A 16,219-nucleotide genomic window follows, 5' to 3' on the forward strand; every position below is an offset into this window, starting at 1 on the left:
GATTGTGAGGGCTATCATGCTGTGTTGCAGGACTGTGGAGATCATCATATTGTGTTGCAAAACTGTTGGGCCATCATCATACTTTGTCTACAAGTGTGAGGGACTATTATATTGTGTGGGGGGGCGTTTATGACCCTTACACTGTGTAGAGGGCTGTGTGAAACCATAGTTTATAGATCCTAGTCTGGCTTCACCCCCAGCCTGACAAATGTGGCTGGGCTGCTTTATTTTTTCTAATCTGAGCCAAACTTTTAAGGATGTTCTGTCAACCTATTACACAAAAAAATACATGTGTTATTGAAAAGATTTACAGACGTGGATTTATTTTATTTGTATAATCATAGAGTCTAGCAAGAGAGTGAAGGACATCAAGAGTCCTGCATTTTCATTCTCTCACCAATCTTTATTGACACGATCTCTCAAGGACCCTCCTCCACTGTTGATTATGCTAAGTGGGTAGATTAAGTTTAGCTAAAGAATACACTTGGGCTCATGAGCTTTGTCACACTTTTTATGGACGCAAATATCAAAAAGGATTACACGGATATTTTCATATGGATTATATCAATTGAAAAACACCAGCCCAAAGTGATTTATTTCATTTATGCAATTTTCTATTGTGAAATATGGCTATAAAACCTCCCAAAATTTTATATTTTCTATCATTGTATTATTCAGTTTGCTTAAGATTTAATGAAAGCTTTAATATTTAGTAGACAACTCTTAATAAATGGTTAAAGGCATGTCAAACAATTTTAATTAATTTTGGAATGGTTGAAGCCTTTTTTTAACTTCTGAGTGAAATTAAGGTAAGTGTTAATGGATTTAGTTAAAATTTTGTGTATTTAGTTTATTAAAAATGGTGAATATCTTTTGCTAGGTCTCTCCAGGATCTTTCAAGACAAACAGATATACCTTATGGTACAGTTTTGGATTCTGCTGTATATGATCACGTTCGGACGAAAGGTATGAATCCATTTGAGCGGGACAGCATGTATTCCCAAATGTGGCGGATGATTAACAAGAATAATGGAACAGAGAACAATGTACCAGAATCTCTAGAAGGCATACAAAAGGTAAGCCATTTATTTGTCAATATTTTCAGCAGGAGATACAATGATGTGTTGTCATATGAAATTGAACTGCTGATGTGTAGATTAATCATTCATAAGAGGATTGCATCCACAGTTCAGAGCATACATTTTCAATTTGGATTTGATGGACTCTGCTAAATTATTCTGGAGAAACACGGGAGGAAAACCTAGGGCGACACACTTTGAGAAAGTGGCTCACACAGAGCATTCCTCCACATCCAGTTCATGTTAAAGAATGCTCTGATGAAGGTTCTGTGACTGAATGAAAAAGTTCATAATAATTTTTCATCTGGATGCACAAATAAAAGGAAGCCAAGAAATGTGCCAAGTTTATTACTACATTTTGACGGGTTGGACGCCTGACTTGAGCACCAACAGCACCATTACTAGAGAGTGCCGTGTTCCTCTACACAACACTTTGAGAAAGGTCAGGACATGAGCATGTAAATCTCATTCAGATAATAAAAATAAATATAATTCTTTACTTTCTCCTGTATTAAGGATTTCTACTTTATAACAGTCTTAATGTGATTATGCTTTTCCAGTAAGTGACTCCTGAGAAGCAGCAGGACATTTCATGTTTGGTGGTTCTCCATGGTAATATGTTTGGGAATCACTAGTTTAGGGTGAGTGTAGACATAACAAAAACTGGGCACCAAATACAAATATTGTATGCCTAAAAATAAGCCTACACCTACCTATGTGAATTTTAGGATGCTCACACTGAGGTTTTTTCACATGCAGTTTGGTCACCTACAATTTGATTCTTGTAATTCTCCACTCACAAATTAAAAAATCTTTCAATAAGTGGCAAGTTACTTATTATTGCTGGCAGGGATTAATTGCCCTCTGAGAGAACTTGTGGTCCACTGATGGGTCTGGAGGTTTTTCCAAGGAATGCATGAGATGAGAAGCAAGAGAAGAATCCATCTGAACCTTATATACTCTATGTGAGTGTTTGTATTTATGCTTGTTTGTTTATCTATATGTGTGTGTATGTATGTGTGTGTATATTTATAGTTGTGCGTTTAAATGTATGTGTGTGTGTATTTATGTGTTTGTGTGTTTATATGTATGTCTGTGTATTTACAGTGGCTTACAAAAGTATTCACCCCCTGTTAGGGTTGGCAGAATGCACCGAATATATTTATTAGATGGGATTGGTGCATTCGCAACCCGGGATCCACCGTGCAGGAAAGAACCTGCTGCTAAGTAATTGGCGGCACTATATGGCGGTATGAACCAGCTCTGTTAGCTTCACAGAGCGGCCGAGAAAGCAAAGCTCTGTGCCCTGTTAGACTTTCACAGAGGCACAGGCTAACTACCCAGATGAGAGCAGTCAGTGGTCATGCATGCACACAAAACTCCTCGCCGGAGGTGCCAGCATTCTAGGGGCTTATTTCAGCCAGGTCCCTGAATACATACACACACAATCTCCTCGCCGAAGGTGCCAGCATTCTAGGGGCTTATTTCAGCCGGGTCCCTGAACACATACAAACACATGACCTCACTGGCACAAAGCACATAACTTAGGAAGATACTAACGCATGGCCGTGAGGCCATGCAAGCCTTAAATAGCTGCAGCACGTACAGGACCTTCCAAGAAGGACCAATGAAAAGCTGCTACAGAGCCTGCGCACCTACAGGACCTTCCTAGAAGGACCAATAGATTTGGCTGCAGTACCTGAGCATGTGACCCTTGATCTCCACTGAGAGATCTTACCCTGGGAATGCTCAGTGTGTGCAAAGCAGGACTTAGTCCCAGAAAAGCCTGCTGGCCGCAGATCAGTGCAGGGTACAATAGCAGAGCCTGGAGAGGCAGCAGTAACCCTTTGCACAGTATCAGTCTCAGTGAGACGCTGGGACCAACATCTCTGCTGAGCAGGCTCCACTGTGGCTGATGCAGAATGGGAGACCGCAGCAGACACGGATCGAGATTCCCCCTGTGCAGCAGAGGAAACTCGACTCCTAACACCCCCTTTGCATTTTTTGTGTTTTGCAACCTCACAACCTGGAATTTCACTGTTTTTTTGAGAGTTTGCATCAGTTTATGTAAAGAACATGCCTACAAGAGTGAACTTTTGTTTTTCTTTTTATTGTGAAGCAAGCAAGAGTAGATCACAATAACTGAAAACTTCATTGTGTATAACTATTCACCCCCCCTAAAGTCAGTACTTTGTAGAGGGTGCTTTTGCGACAATTACAACTGAAAGTCGCTTTAGATAAGTGTCTATGAGGTTTCCCCATCTTGCCACTGGGATTATTGCCCATTCCTCAAGCAAAACTGCTCCAGCTCATTCAAGTTAGATGGCTTCTTCTAGTGAACAGCAATTTTCAAGTCCGACCACAGATTCTCAGTTGGGTTAAGGCCTGAGCTATGACTACTACATTTACACACTTCCCCTTAAACCATCTGAGTGTTGCTTTAGCAGTATGCTTTGGGTCACTATCTTGTTGGAAGGTGGACCTCCATCCCAGTCTCAAATCACTGACAGTGTGAAACAGGTTATTCTCAAGAATGTCCCAGTATTTTGCACCATCCATCTTCCTCTTGACTCCGACAATTTTCCCTGTCCCTGCTGCCAAAAAAAATCCCCACAGCATGATGTTGTAACCATCATGTTTCACTGTGGGGTTAGTGTTCTTGGGGTAATGAGCTATGTTGGTTTTGTGCCAGACATAGTGTGTACCTTGGTGGCCAAAAACTTTAATCTTGGTCTCATCTGATCACAGCACCTTCCTCCAAAAATTTGGGGAGTGTCCTACGTGCTTTTTGGCAAACTCAAAATGAGTCTTACAATTTTTGTGTGTAAGTAAATGTTTTTTTCTGCCCACTCTTCCATAAAGACCACCTCAATGGAGTGTACAGCTTATTGTGGTCTTGTGGACAGATACTCTAATCCAGTGTTTCTCAACTCCAGTCCTCAAGACCCCACAACAGGTCATGTTTTCAGGATTTCCTTAGAATTGCACAGGTGATAATTCCATCACCTACTCAAGCATTAATTCCATCGCCTATGCAATACTAAGGAAATCCTGAAAACATGACCTATTGTGGTGTCTTGAGGACTGGATTTGAGAAACACTGCTCTAATCTCTGCTTGGGAGCTCTGCGGCTCCTACAGCCTCTAGTCGCTTCCTGTAGCTTTTAATGAGTTCCTGGATCCTGGATGAAGGTATTTTTGACCATTCCTCTTTACAAAATAATTCCAGTTCAGTTAAGTTTGATGGTCGCCGAGCATGGACAGCCCTCTTCAAATAATCTCACAGATGTTCAATGATATTCAGGTCTGGGGACTGGGATGGCCATTCCAGAACAGTGTAATTGTTCCTCTGCATGAATGCCTGAGTAGATTTGGAGCGGTGTTTTGGATCATTGTCTTGCTGAAAGATCCATCCCCTGCGTAACTTCAACTTTGTCACTGATTCATGAACATTATTGTCAAGAATCTGCTGATACTGAGAGGAATCCATGCGTCCCCCAACTTTAACAAGATTCCCGGTGCCGGCATTGGCCACACAGCCCCAAAGCATGATGGAACCTCTACCAAATTTTACTGTGGGTAGCAAGTGTTTTTCTTGGAATGCTGTGTTTTTTTGCCGCCATGCATAACGTCTTTTTGTATGACCAAACAACTCAATCTTGGTTTCATCAGTCCACAGGACCTTCTTCCAAAAAGAAATTGGCTTCTCCAAATGAGCTTTTGCATACTTCAGCCGACTCTGTTTGTGGCATGCTTGCAGAAATGGCTTCTTTTGCTTCACTCTCCCATACAGCTTCTCCTTGTGCAAAGTGTGTTGTATAGTTGACCGATGCACAATGACACCATCTGTAAGTTGATGCTGCAGCTCTCTGGAGGTGATCTGAGGATTGTCCTTGACTGATCTCACCATTCTTCTTCTCTGCCTTTCTGATGTTTTTCTTGGCCTGCCACATATGGCCTTAGCAAGAACTGTACTTGTGTTCTTCCATTTCCTTACTATGTTCCTCACAATTGAAATTGACAGGTTAAATCTCTGAGACAGCTTTTTGTATCCTTCCCCTGAACAACTATGTTGAATAATCTTTGTTTTCAGATCATTTGACAGTTGTTTTGAGGAGCCCATGATGCCACTCTTCAGAGGAGATTCAAACAGGAGAAAAACTTGCAAGTGGCCACTTTAAGTAGCTTTTCTCATGATTGAATACACCTGGCTATGAAGTTCAAAGCTCCAATGAGGTTACAAAACCAAAAAAAGTGCTTTAGTAAGTCAGTAAAAAGTAGGTAGGAGTATTTAAAACAAGAAAATGATAAGGGTGCCCATACTTATGCACCTGTCAAATTTTGATGGAATGCAGATTGCACATTTTCTGTTAGTACAATAAACCTCATTTCAAGGCAGAAACATTACTGTGTCCAACAGTTATTGGTAGTGTTGAGCGATACCTTCCAATATTCAAAAGTATCGGTATCGGATTGGATCGGCCGAAATCCCAAAAATATCGGATATCGCCGATACCGATACCCGATACCAATACAAGTCAATGGGACACAAATATCGGAAGCTATCCTGGATGGTTCCCAGGGTCTGAAGGAGAGGAAACTCTCCTTCAGGCCCTGGGATCCATATTCATGTAAAAAATAAATAATAAAAATAAAAAATATGGATATACTCACCCTCGGACGGCCCCTGGCTGTCACCGCTGCAAGCGTCTGCCTCCGTTCCTAAGAATGCAGAGTGAAGGACCTTCGATGATGTTGCGGTCACGTGAGTGGTCACATGAGCGGTCACGCGATCAATCACAAGACCGCGACGTCATCGCAGGTCCTACACTCACTGCATTCTTAGGAACGGAGGCTGCCGGTTGCACCGCTGAGGTCCAGGGTCCGTCGGAGGGGTGAGTATATCCATATTTTTTATTTTTATTGTTTATTTTTTACATGAATATGGATCCCAGGGCCTGAAGGAGAGTTTCCTCTTCTCCCGACCCTGGGAACCATACGCACCGCACACGCCTGGGAACTTATAGGAACTTCCGATTCTGATTTCCGATATCATAAAAATATCGGAACTCGGTATCGGAATTCCGATACAGCGAATATCGGCCGATACCCGATATTTGCAGTATCGGAATGCTCAACACTAGTCATTAGATATATGAAACTAAAATAGCTGTTGCAAAAAAAAACAATTTTTATGAAACATTAAGCTTAAGATTAATAGGGTTGCCCAAACTTTTTCATATAACTATATATATATATAACTATATATACATATATATATATATATATATATACAGTTGTGGCCAAAAGTATTGACGCCCGTGCAATTCTGTCACACTACTCAGTTTCTTCCTGAAAATGATTGCAAACACAAATTCTTTGGTATTATTATCTTCATTTAATTTGTCTTAAATGAAAAAACACAAAAAGAATTGTCCTAAAGCCAAATTGGATATAATTCCACAACAAACATAAAAAAAGGGGGTGGACAAAAGTATTGGCACTGTTCGAAAAATCATGTGAGGCTTCCCTAATTTGTGTAATTAACAGCACCTGTAACTTACCTGTGGCACCTAACAGGTGTTGGCAATAACTAAATCACACTTGCAGCCAGTTGACATGGATTAAAGTTGACTCAACCGCTGTCCTGTGTCCTTGTGTGTACCACATTGAGCATGGAGAAAAGAAAGAAGACCAAAGAACTGTCTGAGGACTTGAGAAACCAAATTGTAAAGAAGCATGAGCAATCTCAAGGCTACAAGTCCATCTCCAAAGACCTGCATGTTCCTGTGTCTACCGTGCGCAGTGTCATCAAGAAGCTTAAAGCCCATGGCACTGTGGCTAACCTCCCTAGATGTGGACAGAAAAGAAAAATTGACAAGAGATTTCAATGCAAGATTGTGTGGATGTTGGATAAAGAACCTCGACTAACATCCAAACAAGTTCAAGCTACCCTGTAGTCCGCGGGTACAACAGTGTCAACCCATACTATCCGTCAGCATCTGAATGAAAAGGGACGTATGGTAGGAGACCCAGGAAGACCCCACTTCTTACCCTGAGACATAAAAAATCCAGACTGGAGTTTGCCATATCTTACCTGAAAAAGCCTAAAACATTTTGGAAGAATGTTCTCTGGTCAGATGAGACAAAGGTAGAGCTTTTTGGGCAAAGGCATCAACATAGAGTTTACAGGAGAAAAAAAGAGGCATTCAAAGAAAAGAACACGGTCCCTACAGTCAAACATGGCGGAGGTTCCCTGATGTTTTGGATTTGCTTTGCTGCCTCTGGCACTGGACTGCTTGACCATGTCCATGGCATTATGAAGTCTGAAGACTACCAACAAATTTTGCAGCATAATGTAGGGCCCAGTGTGAGAAAGCTGGGTCTCCCTCAGAGGTCATGGGTCTTCCAGCAGGACAATGACCCAAAACACACTTCAAAAAGCACTAGAAAATGGTTTGAGAGAAAGCACTGGAGACTTCTAAGGTGGCCAGCAATGAGTCCAGACCTGAATCCCATAGAACACCTGGGGAGAGATCTAAAAATGGCAGTTTGGAGAAGGCACCCTTCAAATATCAGGGACCTGGAGCAGTTTACCAAAGAAGAATGGTCTAAAATTCCAGCAGAGCATTGTAAGAAACTCATTGATGGTTACCGGAAGCGGTTGGTTGCAGTTATTTTGGCTAAAGGTTGTGCAACCAAGTATTAGGCTGAGGATGCCAATACTTTTGTCTGGCCCATTTTTGGAGTTTTGTGTGAAATGATCAATGTTTTGCTTTTTGCTTCATTCTCTTTTGTGTTTTTTCATTTAAGACAAATTAAATGAAGATAATAATACCAAAGAATTTGTGATTGCAATCATTTTCAGGAAGAAGCTGAGTATTATCTGACAGAATTGCAGGGGTGTCAATACTTTTGGCCACAACTGTGTATGTATATATATATATATATATATATATATATATATATATATATATATATATATATATATATATATATATATATATATATATAATATATATATATATATGAGTGTGTCTGTATGTATTCTTTTAAAATAATTTGCTTTATTTGCAAGTTGTCTGCCTATTATTAGGATTATTAGTATCATCATATGAATATATAGAGTTGTAGCCTATGTTTCTCAACAACCAGATTCAAGTATTCAACAGTGGATACATACGCTTGATCAAAATACTGAGGTTGCAAAATCTTATTTTCTGAACTTGTGGATCTTATCTTACATTTTCAAACAGAACACTAAGTGCATTTAGAAGAATATGTTTCTAAAAACCATGATTAGAGCTTTAAGGTTTATATTATTGGAATCCCCAGTCTAGAACAAATAGTTGTAATTTTGATTTTGTATGTTGAAAACCACACTATTACATTCCATAAATATAGAATTTTACATAACATGCTAAAACACAATGCATTATTTTACTGGAATACACATTATGGCTCTATTATTTTGAACAGTTATGTTAATATACCCATACTATTGTACTGAGCCAAGCACAGCAGAAATTCACCATCCCATTGTGTCGATCAGTGACGCCTATCCATTTCTACAATTGTAATAGATGCTAGAAACTCAAATCGTAATCATTTCAAATGTTGAAAGAAATAATACTAAAATATTTATTTTCTTAAATAAAGAAAAGAAAATTAGAGTCTTTGGAGTAAGGATGAGCGAACCAGAACTGTAAAGTTTGGGTTCCGTACCAGACACCTAGTGTAGGGCACCGAGCCCCTAACACAGACTTCTTACGGTACGTCCAATTTACTGGTCGGGTTCGGCAGACTAATAAAGTTTGTAGAAAGGCTGAAGCGCAGCCAATCAACAATCTTTTCCAGTGTTGGTACTTCCGTGACCACCACAGCAATGCCATGCCTTTTTGTTTAAATTATTTAAATGAATAGTTTAAAAACACAGTCAGGTCTCTCCATTTTTGATAACCAACCAAGGTAAAGCAGACAGCTGGGGGGTGGTATTCTCAGGCTAGGAATGTCCATTGATATTTGACCCGCCCCAGCCTAAAAATAGCAGCCCGCAGCCAGCCCAGAAGATGCATCCATCTTTCCGCTAGACCTGATGCAATGGCAAATGGGGTAATATTTTGGGTTGATATCAGCTGTGTAATGTCTGCTGACAACAAGCCCACAGGTTAGTAATGGGGCGACATCTATAAGACACCCACATTACTAGTCCGATAAGTGAGTAGTTTAAAAAGCACAGACACACAGGAAAAAAAAATATTTGATAAAGACTCCCACACACTCCCTTGTTTACCCACTTATTAGTGAAAAATAAATCCAGGAAGCTCTGGCAGTACTCCAATTGTGAAATGTACCACAACGCCCATCAAATCCTATGGAGTCTTGTGAGAGAGTTCTCAAAACGAGACTTCATAGTTCAATTCCCGTTAAGTGGTAGTCACGGAAATTCTCACAATTGTACCTGCCGCTGATGGTGAGTAACCATATTGAGCATCGCTCTCAGAACGTTATCAGAACTAAACTCCATAAGGTGAACAGTGTAAAAAAAACATAAGAACAATTACTGAGTTGCTGGTTTCTGTTCATTCTGTTCTGAAAAATTTGAATAAAAAGGATCAAAAAACATTATGTACCACAAAATAGTACCAAAAAAATCTACACCTCGTTAAGCAGAAAATAAGCCCTCTTACAGCACTGTTCTTCAAACAACAAAAATGTACAGTTCTCAGAATTTGGCAACAAAATAACATTTTTTAATTAAAAAAAAAACATTTTTACTATGTGATACCAGCAAAATATATATAAAAAACTATATAAATCTGGTATAGCTGTAATTGAAGAATAAAGCCGTCTTATCACTAATACCACACGGCAAATCATGCAAAAATAAAAATAAGAACTATTCTTGTGCTACTATCTATTTGTAAATTCTGTCTCCCAAAAATCAGAACAAGGCTCAGGTCACCTTTATCCTGCACGCTCCACTGAGCGCTTATGTTGGGGTTTCCGCATAAATCCCAAAAAACGCAATTCAGACAAAACCCCTGACGGAACTGCACACTTATGAGGCACATGGAAATACTTTGGACTCCATCCATCTGGTCTCTGTCCTGGCAGTGTCCCTTCATTTTAGGCATTTTTACCACAGTTCTGTGCACGCCTACAAAAGATACCATTGGAACAGATGCCAAACAGACTCCAAAGTGTTTCCATATGCCCCATTTGATTCTCAGCAACCTCAGTGCGTGATGAAAAAGGGTCATGAATAGTGTTGAGCATTCCGATACCGCAAGTATCGGGTATCGGCCGATACTTGCGGTATCGGAATTCCGATAACGAGATCCAATACTTTTGTGGTATCGGGAATCGGAATCGGAAGTTCCCAGTGTATGGTTCCCAGGGTCTGAAGGAGAGGAAACTCTCCTTCAGGCCCTGGGATCCATATCCATGTAAAAAATAAAGAATTAAAATAAAAAATAGGGATATACTCACCCTCTGACGCTCCCTGGTAGTAACCGGCAGCCTGCTTTGCTTAAAATGAGCGTGTTCAGCACCTTCCATGACGTCACGGCTTCTGATTGGTCGCATGCCGCTCATGTGACCGCCACGCGACCAATCACAAGCCGCGACGTCATCCCTCAGGTCCTAAATTCCCTTCTAGGAATTTAGGACCTGAGGGATGACGTCACGGCATCTGATTGGTCACGTGGCGGTCACATGAGCGGCACGCGACCAATCAGAAGCCGTGACATCATGGAAGGTACTGAACGCACTCATTTTAAGCAAAGAAGGCTGCCGGTTCACAGCGGTAGGGTCCAGGCTGCGTCGGAGAGGTGAGTATATCAATATTTTTTATTTTAATTCTTTATTTTACACATTCATATGGATCCCAGGGCCTGAAGGAGAGTTTCCTCTCCTTCAGACCCTGGGAACCATCAGGGATACCTTCCAATACTTGAGTCCCATTGACTTGTATTGGTATCGGGTATCGGTATCGGCGAGATCCGATACTTTGCCGGTATCGGTCGATACTTTCCGATACCGATACTTTCAAGTATCGGACGGTATCGCTCAACACTAGTCATGAAACCTCACTCTAGTGCATTTCTGATTGCAAAAAGTTTACAATAATATTGAATGAATAAGGATGTCCTTGATATCCAAAAGGTGTAATTTTTGTGTAAAAGTGTAGAAGTGAGGGTGTTCTATAATGTGTAAAGGAAATGAATGCTACGAATTGAAATCAGAACACAATTTTCATTTTTACATGTAATTGGTCCCCAAGCTCGCAGAGAAAATGTATCGTCTCTTTAATACCTTTCAACTTGCATGACCAGTAAGGTGATTAAATACTATGACATATCTAGTTGACAGATCCATTCTTGGCTACCCTGATAATGACCTATGTCTTTTGAACTGAATAATGTTATGTAATGTAAAGAATCACTGAAGAGATGCAAAATACGATTTTTTACTCAATCACTTCATAAGTAATTACACTTTTCTTTCATGTGTTACATATGCCTTTTGACAATCTTCTTGCTTCTTGAATCTTTTTTTTCTTACCTGTGTTTGATTTATTTAGAAGGCTAATAAATACCATAGAAGGATTTCTGCATTCAAAGTGATGATTTATTTAAACAGGATTTGTTCTGTCTAACACCAGGCATGCCCGTTTGAACATTTATTAACCATGCCAAGAAAAGTAATTTTGGTTGAAAAGATATGTCACATTTCTTTGTGAGTGTCTGAAAAACATATTGGTATATTATTTTTCCTTCACAAGGGTACACTCATTTCTCATGCATAGGGAGTAACAATTATTTTCCTGTTACTTAACAGCTTTACTGTGTAGTGTTTGCTGTACTGAGGATAAAACTTGATGTTTCCATTATCCAAATATGGTACGTATTCGGCATGTATTGGATATTCGACATCCACAGAAAATGAATGAAAGTAGCTAAGAATTTACAGTGTCTTGAAAAAGTATTCATACCCCATGACCTTTTCCAAATGTTTTCACGTTATTCCCACAAACTTAAAGGCCACCATAAAGAATACATTTAATTAAGCCTAAAATTTGGAAAAAAATGGTTTTGTAATTTACAGTTGTTACAAATTATGATCCGTTCAAAAGATTACAAGCTTCCTTCTGCTGAAGTATGCCCCCTGCTGTTATTCCATTCTGTCCTCCCAATGGCCAATCAGCTGGCTGAGTATGCTCAGTTCCTGTCTTTATAAAAGTTCCCCCCAACTCCCCTCCCCCAGTGTGCATGCACAACGTATGCTCCCTGTGCTCACCTCACATAGGTCCGACAGTGAGCGCAGGGTCTGACTTCAGGGGGAGATCACCCTGCTTCAGAGACCTGTGTGAGCGCGGGAAGTGTCTGTCTGCAATCTCGATCACACATGTCTGTGAAGCAGAACAATCTCACCCAGAGGTCGGACCTGTGAGCACAGAGGGGAGAATCACTGACATGCTTCTGCAGCAATATGCTTCCCGTGCTCAATGTCAAACCTATGTGAGGGAAGCATAGGGATCATACATTGTGCACGCACACTGGGGAAGGGGATTTGGGGGGATCTCTATGAAGACAGGAACTGCGCATGCTCGGCCAGCTGATCTGCCATTGGAAGGACAGAATGGAATAGCAGCAGAGGGCATTCTTCAGTAGAAGAAAGCTTGTTATTTTTTAAATGGAGTATAATTTTTAACATCTGTAAACTGCAAAACCATTTATTTCCACATTTTCTGCTTAGCTAAATATATTCTTTATGGTGGCACAACCCCTATAAATGTAATTTATTGGGATTTTATGGAATGTACCAACACAAAGCAACAAGTAGTTGTGACGTGTAAAGGAAATGAATTAATATCTTGGAAAATATAAATCTGAAAAATTGTAACGTACATTTGTATTTAGCAGCCCCTGAGTCAATACTTTGTAGGACCACCTTTTGCAGCAATTACTGCTGCAAGTCTTTTGGGGCTTGTCTCGGTCAACTTTGCAGGTCTAGAGGCTAGTTTTTTTCCCCATTCTTCTTTGCAAACTATCTCTAACTCAGTGAGATTGGATGGAGAGCATCCATGAACAGCAATTTTCAAGCCTTGCCACAGATTATCAATTGGATTTAGGCCTGGACTGTGACTGGGCCATTCAACCATTCATGCACATGAAAAAATGCTTTGATTTAAACCTTTCCGTTGAAGATCTGGCAGTATGTTTAAGGTCATTGTCCTGCTGGAAGTTGAAGCTACGCCCCAGTCTCAAGTCTTTTGGTGCCTCTAACAGGTTTTCCTGAAGGCTTTACCTCTATTTATCTCTATCCAGTTTCTCAGAAACTCTAACCAGCTTTCCTGTCCCTGCAGAAGAAAAGCATCCCCACAACATGATGCTATCATCACCATGGTTGAGAGTGGCGATGGTGATTCCATGGTGATGTGCACTGCTAATTTTCCACCACAGCCAGCATTTTGCATTTAGCCCAAAAAGTTCTATTTTGGTCTCATCTGACCAGATAATCTTCAACCGCATGCCAGCTGTGTCCCCTACATGGCATTTTGAAAATTGCAAACGGGACTTCTTATGGCTTGCTTTCAAAAATGTAGTTATAATAAGAAGAAATTACACACAGGTGCACTCAATTTACTAATTATGTGACTTCTGGAGAAAATTGCAAATAAATAGGAATCTTACCAAGAGGGACAATGTAAATGGTTCCTATTGAAATCTCAAGCTAAAAGCATTATTTTCTTCACAAGAGGTCAGAGTGATGGAACCTTCTGATCCCACTACAGAAAAAAATCTCCAGAGTTTTGCATTTCCTTTATGCCTCCAAAAAGTAATCTTTTATCTCTTATGGAAAAATATATTTGTGAGCTTAGAAAGAAAATACTGTAGATTTTTGGGGATTTGGACCCTACCCTTACAAATGGTGTGATGTACTTCTTTCACTTTATGCTCTGGAGGAAATTGGTCTCTCAGGATTTTATTCAGAGGTATCAGACTACAAAGGGCTGAATACAAATGCAAGACACAATTTTTAAATTAGAATTAAATTATAATGTGGTGATGCACCATCTTGGGTGTCAGGTCCGAGCATTCCTACCTTGAACCTTGTTTTTTTGTGGAATTATCAATAAGTTTGATGTGTCACATGACCCTCTTCCCATTGAAAAAAAAGGCCAATTTCAAAATGGCCGCCATGGTCACCACCCATCTTGAAAAGTTTTCCCCCTCCCATATACTGTGCCACAAACAGGAAGTTGATATCACCAACCATTCCCATTTTATTTAGGTGTATCCATATAAATGGCCCACCCCGTACTGCCCTTATTGGGGCAGCTAACCATTTGTCAACTTTTTCAAGGTGGAGAAAACACAAATTTATAGAAATACTTGTAGACATAGAAATATGTTTCATCATGTCCTTATATTTATAACATCTTAAATTGATGTGAAACTGTGATAGATATGAATAATTATTATCTACGTATTTAAAACTGCTAGGAATTGATCTGGAGATGAAAAGCACTCTAAGAAACTGATAAAACAATCAGGAAAGGTACTAGCATCCATAAATTGAAACTGTATGCCATGATATATATATATATATATATATATATATATATATATATATATATATATATATATATATATATATATATATATATATATATATATATATACACTCACCGGCCACTTTATTAGGTACACCATGCTAGTAACGGGTTGGACCCCCTTTTGCCTTCAGAACTGCCTCAATTCTTCGTGGCATATTCAACAAGGTGCTGGAAGCATTCCTCAGAGATTTTGGTCCATATTGACATGATGGCATCACGCAGTTGCCGCAGATTTGTCGGCTGCACATCCCAAAGATGCTCCATACAAGGCAGGATGGATCCATGCTTTCATGTTGTTTACGCCAAATTCTGACCCTACCATCCGAATGTCGCAGCAGAAATCGAGACTCATCAGACCAAGCAACGTTTTTCCAATCTTCTACTGTCCAATTTCGATGAGCTTGTGCAAATTGTAGCCTCAGTTTCCTGTTCTTAGCTGAAAGGAGTGGTACCCGGTGTGGTCTTCTGCTGCTGTAGCCCATCTGCCTCAAAGTTCGATGCACTGTGCGTTCAGAGATGCTCTTAGGCCTACCTTGGTTGTAACGGGTGGCGATTTGAGTCACTGTTGCCTTTCTATCAGCTTGAACCAGTCTGCCCATTCTCCTCTGACCTCTGGCATCAACAAGGCATTTCCGCCCACAGAACTGCCGCTCACTGGATTTTTTTTCTTTTTCGGACCATTCTCTGTAAACCCTAGAGATGGTTGTGCATGAAAATCCCAGTAGATCAGCAGTTTCTGAAATACTCAGACCAGCCCTTCTGGCACCAACAACCATGCCACGTTCAAAGGCACTCAAATCACCTTTCTTCCCCATACTGATGCTCAGTTTGAACTGCAGGAGATTGTCTTGACCATGTCTACATGCCTAAATGCACTGAGTTGCCGCCATGTGATTGGCTGATTAGAAATTAAGTGTTAACAAGAAGTTGGACAGGTGTACCTAATAAAGTGGCCAGTGAGTGTATATATATATATATTTGTTTATATCTAAGAGCATGTACAGACAAGAGGTAGACTTGTGCTGTCAAAGTAAAAATAGGAGTAAGGGAAAAGACAGTTCACCCTTCAATGTAGCACAGTCTACACGGAAGCTTGTGATCCATGCCACTGCTGGGCGTTGGTTAACACAGGGGAAAGGAAGGAGTGATCCATCTTCTAGTCCACAACTCCAAGGTATATTTAAAATAATAAAGACGACTTTATTTCCAAAGTTAAAATATTTTTATTTTATTTTCTTGATTGAACATGCAGAGTAAAGGTTATAGGTAATCTCAATGTGATAAAAATAGAGGGGGAATATGAGGGAAAAAATTCATAGCATACCAGATGCATTTCAAACTTGAAACAAGTTTAAGAACTCACTTTCATTCGAAATGGGTCTGATATCCTAAAAATTGTTTTCCCCAGGTTCTCCCAATCTTTATCACATTGAGATTACCTACAGCTTTTTCTCTGCATGGTCAACCAAGAAATAAAAATATTTTTTGCTATGATTATATTTTAACTTTGAAAATAA

The 16,219-nt window shown here is 39.9% G+C and overlaps 1 protein-coding gene across 2 annotated transcripts in view; it reads left to right on the forward strand.

Annotated features, from left to right (window-relative positions):
• The window catches only part of GRID2 (glutamate ionotropic receptor delta type subunit 2), a 1,941,594-nt gene that overhangs the window by 1,634,568 nt on the left and 290,807 nt on the right, over positions 1-16,219 (forward strand). For both annotated transcript variants that reach the window (XM_077277244.1, XM_077277251.1), the window contains exon 13: positions 881-1,076. In XM_077277244.1, coding sequence (XP_077133359.1) covers positions 881-1,076 — 196 coding nt within the window. The remainder of the gene's footprint in view (positions 1-880; positions 1,077-16,219) is intronic.

This window comes from Ranitomeya variabilis, chromosome 1 (genome assembly GCF_051348905.1).
Source record: "Ranitomeya variabilis isolate aRanVar5 chromosome 1, aRanVar5.hap1, whole genome shotgun sequence".
In the NCBI taxonomy this organism is placed as follows: Eukaryota; Metazoa; Chordata; class Amphibia; order Anura; family Dendrobatidae; genus Ranitomeya; species Ranitomeya variabilis.